Source organism: Mus pahari, chromosome 4 (genome assembly GCF_900095145.1).
Source record: "Mus pahari chromosome 4, PAHARI_EIJ_v1.1, whole genome shotgun sequence".
NCBI lineage: Eukaryota > Metazoa > Chordata > Mammalia > Rodentia > Muridae > Mus > Mus pahari.
In genome coordinates this window covers 19,345,490-19,358,721 of record NC_034593.1, presented here as the reverse complement: position 1 = coordinate 19,358,721, position 13,232 = coordinate 19,345,490, and the positions used below count along the sequence as shown (strand labels likewise).

Genomic DNA, 13,232 nt, shown 5'->3' with positions numbered 1-13,232 from the left:
TTAATAAATGAAGGGATGTCAGGAAACTGAAAGGATTCTGTAAAGCAAAGGACACAGTTAATCAGAAAAAGGGGCAGTCTGCAGATTAGGAAAGGATCTTCACTAACCCTACATCTGACAGAATGCTAATATTCAAAATATATAAAGAACTCATGAAGTTAGATGGCAACAACCCAATTTAAAATGTGGGTACAGAGCAAAAACAGAATTTTTAACAGAGGAATCTCTAATGACAAGGAAGCACTTCATGAAATGTTTAACATCCTTAGTTATTAGAGAAATGCAAATTAAAACAACTCTGGTATGCTTTCTTATACCCATTAGAATGGCTAAGATCAAAAACTGAAATGACAGCACATGCTGGCAATGATGTGGAGTAAACAGACACTTCTCCATTTCTGGTAGGAGTATCAGCTTATATGACCACTCTGGAAATCAATTTGACTGTTTCTTAAAAATTTGGAAATAGTTCTACATCATGATGCAGCTATATCACTACTGGGCATATACTCAGAAGATACTAAACCATATCACAAAGACACTGGCTTCACTATATTTATATGTCATATTTTAATAGGAAAAGGGAAGTGATTTTACTAAGTGATTATATTAACTCAAAATGAAAACAGGTCGTTATAGTGAATGGATAGACCTGGGATAATCATTAGTGGAAACCTACTATAAGACTTGTGTTGGACTTTGTTTTTAAGGTACTCTAAGTGAGTTCCTTAGACATGGGTGATAATCTTATGTGTGTAATTATTGGCTTAAGTCACTTCACAGGAAATCTAGGTTACAGAGTAGACAGAGAGACAGCAAGTTGTTAGTAGAAGATGTATGAATATTGGCAACCCAAGGTTTATTAAGATTATTTTGCATTAGGTAGTCAAGATATCACACATGTTCATGAGAAGTTTTATGGCTATTGGGAATATAGAAATCCCAGACATCCATGACAACTTGTAAATCACAGATTTAACATGAATACATTGTCAGGGGCTGTAAGACAGCATGTGCCTTTAAAGTATAAAGGAGTGACTTAGAATCTCAGAATAAATGATGAAGTGGTAGATGTTTGTGATCTGGGGATTTGGACCCTGGGGCTTTCTGGATGTCAGTCTTCCCTAGTTGGAGAGTCACAAGCCAATAAAAGACATTGTCTCAAAAGACCAAGGCAAATGTAAAAGGGGTAGAAAGGAAGAGGAAGGAGTAAGAGTATACAGATTGTGTTATATACATACATGAAGTCATCAGAAAACAAATTTGAAGTAGCACAAGAAAAAAAACTTCAGTGGGTAAATTAAAATAATCCAAAATCAGCATGCACAACAATGTCAACATACTAATTTTAAAATGAAAATAAAAAATTAAATGGAGAATTAGAAACTAGAAGGGTAGGGGTTACTAGAGAATTTCAATCGAGGTAGTAGTGGATGTTTTCAATAACTTTAAAAAATAAGTTATCACTATATTAAAGACACTGTCTCAAGTGTAATGAAAGCACCTCAGATCACAAATGAATGGGTAATGCACACTTGATGAGCCACAGAAAACTGGCTGTTTCAAAACATCCCACTTAGCCATTCAAGTGTGATCTGTGTTTGGAAACAAGAATTAAAAAAAAAAAAAAATTGTGTTGGCCCAAGGCACAGGCTGGAGCAGAAGAGGAATCAGGGCTAGTCATGAGTAGCTGAATGCCATCTTGTGAAGCTAGCAGATCAACATCATTTTGACTCAACAGGCATCATGCCTCTGAGCCCTGCATGTGCATATGACCTGTGCAATCTTAAAATGTCCTTTCTGAGAGGCTCCACACTTGATTTATTCTTTGCTGTGGCCATATCAAAATCCTTCCTGCTTTTGTGCCTAGCAACCATACATTGTCAATTTGCTCTGGGCTTTACAAATTATACAGCTTGTTGTAGTCTTTACCATGAGATGGTAGGGAACAGTGAACAACACTGTGGTGAAAATTCAGTCACATATGAACGTAAAGGAGTTCCTGAGACCCAAGACTGACCCTGCGCTTCTCCAACAAAACTGATTCTTAGCTTAGATCTTTATTATTGTTTTCTCAAAGCCATGGCTTCCAGGACAGCCACAGTCCTAAGCTAAAAATCAGGGTTGGGGGGGTTGTTTGTTTGTTTGTTTGATCTGATTTCTTTTTGATGATAAATTAAAGAAGCTGTTCACAAAATTTTTTTCATGTACAGTCTGCCTCATAAAACCTGATTACCAGCATCATGGAAGTCATCACCCCCCACAGACAAATTAAATTAAATTCCAAATCAATCTCCGGGACCATTTCCTTAATAAAATTTCTGAAAATTATGGTACTGCATTCTAAAATGTAACTGTTGGGATTCAACTGTGAATTTCGTTTTCTGAGTCAATAAAATAGTTTTATCAAGGATTTGTTGTTTGCTTAAACACATTTGGCGTATTGTCTCCCCCACTTTCTCCAAGTTTAACATGCACTGACATAATTATTTTGCCTTACATCAATATTTTGATTTGCATTTTATTAACATTATAGATACATTTAGTCCATTACTTATTTAAAGTTTCAAAGTAGATTTATTTCCTACAGTCATCTTCTTCTACCATCTTCTGTGTCTCTTTCTCCTCTTGATTTCTCCCAAGTGCACAGATAAAGGGTTCACCATCTTTCAGTGTCACCTGGGTCTTAGAGTTTCCTTCTTACTCCTATATATGTGTTTGGGGTACCTCACTTTTATTAATCAATGTGTGTATGCATGAGAAGGCACATTCCTTTGAAACGTGATCTTGTACATGTGTATGTGTGTGGGAGCCAGGGGATAGTCTGAAGTGCTTTTAAATGTTGCTTTTTAGGCACTTGTTCTCCCCCTACCCCCCCTTTTTTTTTTACTAGTTTCTCATTGGTGACCTGTAACTTATGAACCAGACTAGGGTGCATAGCCAGTGAGCCCCAGGAATTCTCCTGTGTTTGCTGTGATTGCAAATGTCTGTCACAACTTCAGGCTCCTGCCTGCCACATACTCAGCATCTGGAGTATTCTGGGGGAACAAACTCATATTCTTGCCTCTGCCAGGCTAGTATTTCTGTTATGAGTCATCTTCCCAGCACTGTATTTCAACTTTGCTCATTATACTGATCATTCATCCCATGTCACCAGGATTTACCTTCATGTCTCACGTATATCATTCCAATATTTTATCCTTTTCTTCTTTACCCACAAAAACAATTTTCCTGATTATACTGATTATGATTATACCACATCTACTCATACTACACTACTGCTTTTTCTTTCTCACAAAGTTGGTCCTGTTAAAGCTAATCTCTGTCTTATTTCAGAGAATACTTACTTTCCTGTATGTCTGGGAAAGTTTTAAACCCTAACTCTAATCATACTGTACATTTCCCCTGGAGTCCTTAGCTCACATCTGGCATGTATCCTCACTCATTCTGTCTTCCAGGAGCTTCTCCTCAGCCTTTTGAACTCTTCTAACAGATCCACACCTCTGTACAGATGCCTTTGGGTGAGAGCTCATTGTCGAGAATGGCAAAATTAAGTTGATTTGAGTTTTAGATGTGGATAAGTCTTATCCAATATGGGCTGAAGTGGAGGAGTTCATAGACAAGTTGTTTTTTTACCAGTGGTCACCTGATTTTCATTAACTTTAAAAGATATTTCCTACTGGTTTCTTTATCTCTACTTTTAACAAATGTTCTGTTGTCTAATGGCAATGGGCACAGAGGAATTAGCATGATTCTCAGCGTTCTTCTATCATTATCTCTTCTGTGTCTCATCACTTCCCACTGGCCTGAGGGAGATCCAGGCATCCACACTGTGTGTGCAATGCACACCACACTTCATGGGTTTCACTTTCCTCATCCTGTGGAAGGTAGGAGCTGCCAGTTCATGGGCTTTCTGAATCCTGTGGTTCAAAGCCACATTGTTTCTCAGTCTCATTGCCACAGCCTCACCGCCAGTCTTGGGATCTACTATGATAGCTGCTATGTAACTGGGGCAAGTGTATGTACACATTGTTAATGAAGGTACAGAATGTTATTGCCATTAAAGTTTACAGTGTTTTACAGAATATAACTGAGGAGTGAGTGAACATCATCCACGTGATTGGAAAGAACTTGTCTGTGACTGGTTTTGGTGTCTGTTTGCTAATTATTCAGTTCTTTTCTCCTTTGAATACAGATGGAAGCTTTAGACAAAGCCGACCAAACCTCACCTCCCTGTTAGTGCAGCCTATCTCCGCATCCCTCGTTAAGATGCTCATCTCTTTGCCAAAACTGAGAATGGATAAAGATGCCTGCAGCCCTCTAGAACTTCCACATAATGGTAAGGCAACTTGTATTTTGACACATCTGCTGATCATGTTCTTTGCTGAATCTGAGCATGGAAAATCATTCTGGTGACCCTCTAGAACATCCACACAATAATAATACCTACAAATCTATATATAACTTACATATAATGATGCCTAGAGCTCTCTAGAAGTTCCATATAATAATGATGTTTCCAGACTTCTAGAACTTACACATAATGATGCTTACAGTCCTCTAGAACTTACACATAATGTTTCCAGACTTCTAGAACTTACACATAATGATGCCTACAGCCCTCTAGAACTTACACAGAATGATCCCAACAGACTTCTAGAACTAACACATAATAATGCCTAAGGCCCTCTAGAACTTACACAGTGATGCATACAGCTGTCGAGAATTTACACATAATAGTAAGGTAACTTGCGCCTCAAAATATCTGGAGACTACTTTAAGAAGATCAGTCATTAAAAAACATTTCTTAAATTGAAAGTTCTAGAACTATTCATTTCAAAACTTCTGATTTTTGGTGGGAGGGGTACTTGTCTCATTCTGTGGTTCTATAAGGATGATTTTGAAGTATAATAATGATTCAAATCTATGGGATTGTCCAAGCTGAGATATTTTCTTTCAAGGAGAAAAGGGAGAGTTTGAGTTGCTCCAAAGTAAAGGAGCTTCACAAATCAAGCATTTTGTACATGCTTGGCATGACTTCACACGTTCAGCTCTGGCAGGCTTACTGACTACCAAGATTCAGTGGATAACAGTAGTTATCTGAGGTATGAAGTCTTTTAGTACAAAGCATTAATGTGTAATTCCTGCAATTGACTAAAAGAATCCTTCTGTCTATACGCACCATTGCCCGGGAGATGCTTCTCATTTGGTGGTGCTGTTCCTCAGGCCTTCTTGGACGTTTCAGGATAAAACTGAAGCAGCTAAGCTACCTGTGATGGGATGAAAGTCCTAGGCTGCATCTTTTCTTCCTGCCTGTAGCTTCAGCATTAAAGGTCTAAAGAAGAGATTGTCTTTACATGTTGTTAAATGTGTGAACTAACACTTCAGTGCTTTGGGGGTTTTGTGTGTGCCCAGATCTGGGGCTCTACTAGCAGTAATTTATATCTTCTGTTTTCCTCTTAAGTAGAAATGTATTACAATACATTGACAAATATTTTTCCAAGTCAAGATTGCTGGATGTTAGAGACATTCTCTCTCTCTCTCTCTCTCTCTCTCTCTCTCTCTCTCTCTCTCTCTCTGTGTGTGTGTGTGTTATGTCTGCATATTGGTAGAGACAATAGGACACCCTTTAGAAGTCAGTTTACTCCTTCCAGCAAGTAAGTCCTAGGATCAAAGTCAACTCACCAGGTTTGTTATCAGGCTCATTTCACTGGTGAGCCATATCTGCCTCCCTTGATTTGGTAATTCTAGAAGGAGTGGAGCCGTTTATGCACTTCAGCACCTATCCAGCTCTTAGGGTCAGACATTTCCTGGGATGGCATTGTCATTACTTAGGTCACCTTTGCACTAAATGCCCTGTGCTGGCATCTACAGAAACACAAAGTCGCCACACATTTGTGAGAAACAAAGTTGGATATATGCTCCAGCACTTCTGTATACCAAAAACTGCTGTGTGTATTAGTGAGTTTCTGATCATATAACAGTATCAATTGACTTCTCTGCCATCAAATGTCTTCACAATATGAAACAATGTTCTCTAGCTATACCTCAAACATGAAGTTATGTACAACATATATGAAGCCTGGAAGGAAATTTGAGATTGAGAGTTAAAATTTTACAACTCCATTTTCAAAGAGGGAATAAGAAAGATTTGCAAATGAGTTATACCATATGAAGCTTATCATGTATAGATAGTAATTATATTATTGTTATTGTGATTTAGAAATATATCAAATGCACTTAAACTTAGAGAAGAGTTTTGTTTTTGTAAATCCTTCAGTTTTCAGAAAACAGATTGTTACATTTATATTTTTTCAGATAGTAAATGAGCATCCTAAGTATTTGTGTGCTTGAAATTAAATTATTCTTAAATAGAAGATAATGATACCTTACATCAACATTCTGCATAGAAATATTTATGGTTTACCCAAGATAATTAACTTTTAAGTGTTTAATACACTCTTAAAATTGCATTAATGGTGATGTATGCATAAAGACACAACATAAAAATACCAAGAAGGTTCTTTTCTTTAAAACAGAGCAGCACTTCTAGTTTACAAATTAAAAAATAATCTACAGCACATCACAATTTAATTTTGCTCTTTTATTGAATCTCCCAAGCATAGTGCTGAAGGGCAGGCAGAAAATCTTAATTAAGATTACAAAATAGGAAACTGTGTGTGCAGTTTTTATTTTAAATTTTTGCCTTGTTGTGCACAATGATTCACAATTCTCTAAATTCTAGATAATGTGGCTGATTTTCTCTATCCCATGTGGTTTATCAACATCTTTCTCTTTCATGTGTTTTTACCTGTGTCAAAATTTTAAAATGTATGTTAAGTATGTTTGAGAGTTCTACAAACTTTATAAGATGATTTCTGATTGTCTCTAGCCTATTGGTCTACTTCATTTAACAAAGCCTATCCAAATAAAGAAAAACCAAAACTCACTTTCTAAACTTTATTTTAACAATAACACTTTTTAACACTAAAAGAAACTGGAAAAAACAAACAAAACAAAACAAAACAAAAAACCAAAACCAAACAAAAACAAACAAAAAACAATAGAAACCCAGGTACTCTGGAATCTGCTTTATCACTAGGGACATGAGACTTTATCCTGTTGACTATTGGAGCCAAGGTTAGTAGAGTTAGCTCAGTAAAGGAGAAAGACAGAGATGGAGACAGATGGAGGTTAAGGGTAAGAGGCAGAGATAGTTGGAGGGAGTCTTATCCACTGAGAGAAGCAGTCATTTTTGAAGCTAAATTCATTGAGGTGGCCATGAAAACATTGTGTTTTTCAGTGACTTACAACCAAAAGCTAAGTGGTACAGACGATAGAAGTTGAGTAAAGGAATGGAATTACAGCACTAATCATAGAGTGTCAAGATATAAACAGAAGAGAGTAGAGCATTCTATGGAGATTCCTTAGAAAGTAAGCCAAGAGTCAAAGGAACTGCCTTTGCCTCAGTAGAGACCGAGCGTTTGTATTGAATAAACCATTGAATATGCTTGGATTCCTTTCTTGGTCTCTCTTTGGAGAGGCTATCTACTAGTATAGTATGTTCTTTGTCATTTTCCTTGGACTTCTCCCAGAACATAACTGTATTGTTTTAAATATTAATTTGAGCTCATTTTTAAGACCTGTGAATACAGTGAAAATATTGATGTGAAAAGATATAGATTGTTATAACTAACATGGAAAACATACACACATCATGTTTAAAAGAGGAATTTTGGTAAACTAGATCAATTTAATATTTTGAGGGAGAATGTTAAGTTATCAAATTTATGAGTAAAAACAAGTTATGTATAAGTAAACTATGTAAACTACAAACATACCAACTCAAATATAAAGAAAAATGGTAACATAGCTCTGATTTCCTTATTCACAATTTAACAACTTCTCTGGAGAAAATTAATTTCATTAGAAAAATTTAACAACACTTAACTGCACATACCATTTATGTTTTTATAATTTTCAAATGTGTTATAAATAGCTTTTTTTTTTTTTTAGTTTATTAGTAATTTTTTTTTTTTTTTTAGAGACAGGGTTTCTCTGTGTAGCCCTGGCTGTCCTGAAACTCACTCTGTAGACCAGGCTGGCCTCGAACTCAGAAATCTGCCTGCCTCTGCCTCCCAAGTGCAAGGATTAAAGGCGTGTGCCACCACTGCTCAGCCCGTTAACATTTCTTTAGCAGATAGTTCACTATGTAGTTAACATACTAATGTTACAGATTTTTTTGTTATTTTTTGATAATATACAAAAAAGTCGTCAACAAATAGTGCATTTCAACTATTCAACATCGTTCTTAAAAAGAAATGTTTACTCATTTGGATTCATAAATATATTTTTAGCTACATATGATACTAACAGCACTGTCAATAGTATTCACATTGCCTCAAGGTTGCTCCATGAGAGTAAAATCTAGGAGACTATCATTAAAACTAGTAGTCTATCATCTATCCATCCTGGGACACAATATATGTTCTTAGACACTGAAGTATTATAGGGCTGATAGACTACCATGACTCCATATGTTTATAACGTAAGTTGCTAAGCTTTTAAATTCTAAATGCTAAAAGAATGTAACTAGGGTATTCTTTTTTTTACAGAAGAAATATTACAAATGTATTTTGCAATAGGGTTTTTGTGCTGGTCATTTTTCTATTACTGTAATAGAAATATTTGAGATGAAATAAAATCACTTGCTTTTGGCTAACAGTGATAGGATTTTAATTCATGGTCAGTTTGCCGTTCGACTTTGCATCTCTAAAGAGTAATCACTGTGGAATCTATCAGGAGAGGTTTCTTATAAAACCTTCCTATAAAGAATGAGAGAGAAGGTAGGGAAGGGAGTCCCTTTTTCTTCTCCATGGCTACATCTACAGCAGTCAAACTTGCTGCCATGAAGCTCACTTCCTCCTGCAAGTACTTTTGTCTTCCAAAACCATCACATTCTAGAGATCAAGCCCTAACTATACAGACCATGGGAAGCTCTTATTCAGACTTTAGGTTTATTATTCTAGTCACCAATATGAAAGAAAGTATCCAGGAAAAATGCATATCATTTTACCTGTGTTTACAACTCTATACAGCATATATCAGTGTAAAATAAATATGTTGTAGCACATTAGTAGAGACATGTCTGTCTCAAAATGAAGGCTACCTGTTAGTAATTACTGATACTCCTTAGTAGTGACACACACACACACACACACACACACACACACACACACACACACACATATATTTAAAATCTCTAGCAGCCAACTGCTCAGGGAACCTAGGAGTCTGGGCTGGAAGCTAAGTGTAGCTGTGGAACTAAAGATCAGCATTCATGAGTTGCCAGTCTGAAGTCCTCGATAAAAGGGAAAAGAGCTTCAGAATTGCCTTTGAAGGACTGCTCATGAAGGATCTGAAATAGAGAACACAGGTGTGAGACCTATTGTCCAAAGTCCACAGACAGTAGAGTCAGACCTGTTTCCTGGGGAGTGAAGGTAGGGTTTACCCAGGGTGACAGTACTGTCATTTGCCTTGAACTTCCCAGGTTTCCAGTGTTCTGTTTCATGCCTTACCTATTAGAAAAGATTCAGCATATTTTTTTGTTTATTAAACCCTTAAAGACAATCTAAGATGCACACTTTGAAGCAGAATCATTTTCACCTACACTATCCAATATTTTAGTGTCATATTTTTGGGTCATTTTTGTAGCTTTCTTATATTTTATCTTATTGTTTTTAAGCTTTTCTCTGCTCTTGACAAATTACAGAGCCTCCAACTAAACTTTGGAGTTTATACATATGATAAAATCTAACACAACATATGCTATCAATTTTGATGATATTTTTCACAATGGACAGATGTTGTAATTTACAAAGTTACAGCCTACTGGAAATTCCTTGATGTTGCTCTGTTTTTATATTCTGCTATACTACAACTTCTTTTTTTTTGGTTATTGTTCTTTTTGCAGATGTTCAAATATGTCTTGTATGTTATATGTCTAAGCTGTTAAGGCCCATGGCTTCTTATCCTTATGTTTCTATGCCAACACACATACTTCCTTGATAAGTGTTTGTGGTTGCGTTCAGATTGAGCCATCTCTCTTATTCCTTCTATCAGGCTGTACAATGTCCTTGCTTCTAGACACTAAAATATGAAATCTCTTTAACCAGGATGAATAAATTAAACTCCATTAGAAAACATTGTTTATTCTTTCTTTCTATATTTTAACTCTCTGAGGTTTCTCTTGTAGTCTAGTTTCTGATCTGTGTCCTATAGGTATTAGAAATGTTTGTAGACAATGTAGTTTACAGGCAATATTCTACGTACTAAGTTTGTTTTAAATTTCTCTTTTGGGCTGTTCAAATAATCTATATTTTGGTAATCTGAAAAATATTTACTGTGAGTATAATTTGTTTATTACATTGGAGGGTCAAGATCCAAACATTTGTTACAATTTATCATATCCACTCACAGAAAAATTGATATTCTTTCTGCCCACCAACACATGCCTTCAATTGTGTTTAATCTGAAAATTATTTAGCTTATAATTACTTGTTGTTTTATTTATTTTTGGTACTCGGTTAACTTTATGCTATACCAGTTTTTTCTTTTTGCTTTTAAGTTTTCTAGTTCTTAATGCTTGTTTGCATATGTCTCAATAACCATAAATTGTTGTTGAAAATATTTAAACCTAATTGGGAGTTTCTACTCCACCTTTGACCATTTAGTTCCCTGATAAATACCACACAACCTTTATATATTCAATAAGCCTCAATCAGCATTAGAGCTGGGTAGGTATCTATCCTCTATATTATTATGTCTATTTTCCAGCCAACAGTCCCATTATATAATTTATTATATAATTTTCCACATGTCATCTGAGCTGCTCTTAACTCCAATTAGCCAACCCTTATGACTATTATTTCAAGATTTTTACCCTATGGCAGCCTCTCTTCTATTCATCTTCTTTTCTCCAACCTTGTAGTTCTCCTCTCATCCCAAGCCCAGGAGTCTTAAACCTCACCTATGTCTTCTTTGTCCAGTTATTGGCTATCAACATCTTTATTCACCAAACTTGGGGGGCAAAGTTAAATAGCATCATCTGGGTCTGCATGAGATCTCAGGGAGCAACCAGGATTCACCATGGCAAAAGACCAAACTTCAGTAAATAATTCACATTTTAAATGCAGTGTTTTGGAGCATTTGTTCTAATACATTTAATATAATTTCTATGTTCTTAGGTTTCTAAAATTAATTTTACATTTCTATCTAGGATACATATGTTTAGATTTCCTATCATATTTTTTCCTTGAGTATATAAGAAGTTATAAATATTATGTGTTCCTTTGGGATTGCTGGAGTAATTTCTCCTTAGGAATCCTTTTTATCCATTTCTGCTTCATGAAAACTATCTTTTTCCCCCTTATTACAGTTAAGTAAGGCAGCCCATTATATTACATGCTTCGTAGAGGGAGAGTCATTGTTTTCGTTCAGTAAAATGAGTCATTTATTGGAGGAAAGTGAGATCTTTCTTTAATTTCAGTAACCGTCCTTTTATATAACCAACTTGCAGCTTGCCAACAAGAAGGAAGTTTCACAATCAGTCGACAAAAAGCAAATTAAAGTGAGATAGAAGACTCTGGATAACACTAGAAGTTCAGTCTTTCCTGATGACCTCTGTGCAGGACCATTGCCTCTTACTACCCTTGCACCTCATAGGGTTATGAGGACAGTGTCTCAGATTCAAGAAATCCCCTTAGCTTCTAAACAGATCCATTCTGAAATTTATTTGTCTTCACATTCTAACTCAATAATTGGTTAATGTTTGTTATTTCTTACATGCTCGTATCAAATGTTATTTGACATTGTGAATTATTTTTACTGGGAAATTTAATTCACTAACACAGGCTACCACATTACTAGTAAAGAAAAGCATTGCCTCTCTGTGTATTAGCAAAAAAACCAAATGAGTTGGCATGTATACAAAGATTAGTTGACTTACCATATGAGGTGATATTATAAAAGTAAATAATATTCTAAAAATGAACACTACATGGCCATTTAGCCAGTGAGCCATTTAGAAGACACAGTACAAAGCCAAACAGAAAAGTTCCATCATTGCTGCTACCATTTACCTGGCCTAGTAATTACTATCTCTAAATCCAAACTATTAATTATGAAGACAGTTACAGGGACTATCAACACTCTGAACTTCTAAGAGAAAAGCTTTGTCTTTTGGTTAAGCAATGTACACATTGCTAGTGAGATGTCATCCAAAGAGAGTGATGTAATGTTAATCCTCCAATTTTTCACATCCACAGCCTATTGATCATCGCAGAAGCTTTCCATTGGCTATAGTCTATCTGAATCCAACATTCTGGGAGCCAGAATGATGTGGTTTCACAAAGGCCATTCTCCTGGGGCACTGGTATGAAAAACTGTGAACAGTGGATGTTGATAGACAAATGGGAACTGTGTGGATCCGGCGGTTTTCCAGATTAGCTTTCTGATGGATCCAATGATTTGTGAGGTGTAGAGACTTGGTAGAATGATGTGGGAAATCAACAAGTTTTCTCAAATTCCACTCTTACAAAAAACAGTTTTTGCAGAAAGAAAGAATCCAGAAAACAAGAAAACACATAGCTTAAGACTTTTCCTATATAATTTATACAAGAAAACTAATGGATGGATCTGCTTAGTTTGAACATTTCACATGCATGCACTCATGATATCATGCATGTAGTCATGGTGAGAAAAACCACACCAGTAATTTCCTGGTATTGGGACAGGGGCCTGCTTATAAAGTGGTATAGAAGCCTGGAATGTAGGAATGCTCTATACATCAGTTGGGATGATGGCTACATAAATGTATATATTTATCAGAATGTTTCAAATATTTCATTGTTTTAAATCCTTAATTGCATGTAATTTTATCCCAATACTGTTGGTTTAAAGAAACATTATGCCTTATAAAAAAAAGTGGATTAAAAACCAATGATAAACTGGTAATAAGGACACATGCTCCACTATGTTCATAGCAGCTTTATTTATAATAGCCAGAAGGTGGAAAGAACCTAGATGTCCCTCAATAGAGGAATGGATACAGAAACTGGTACATTTACACAATAGAGTACTACTCAGCTATTAAAAACAATGAATTTATGAAATTCTTGGGCAAATGGATGTATCTGGAGGATATCATCCTTAGTGAGGTAACCCAATCACAA

At 35.8% G+C, this 13,232-nt stretch overlaps 1 protein-coding gene across 1 annotated transcript in view; it reads left to right on the top strand.

The window, feature by feature from the left end:
- Positions 1 to 13,232, top strand: part of Naaladl2 (N-acetylated alpha-linked acidic dipeptidase like 2) — a 686,844-nt gene that overhangs the window by 311,975 nt on the left and 361,637 nt on the right. The window contains exon 6 of the mRNA XM_029538072.1: positions 4,196 to 4,339. Within this exon, the coding sequence (XP_029393932.1) occupies positions 4,196 to 4,339 (144 nt within the window). The remainder of the gene's footprint in view (positions 1 to 4,195; positions 4,340 to 13,232) is intronic.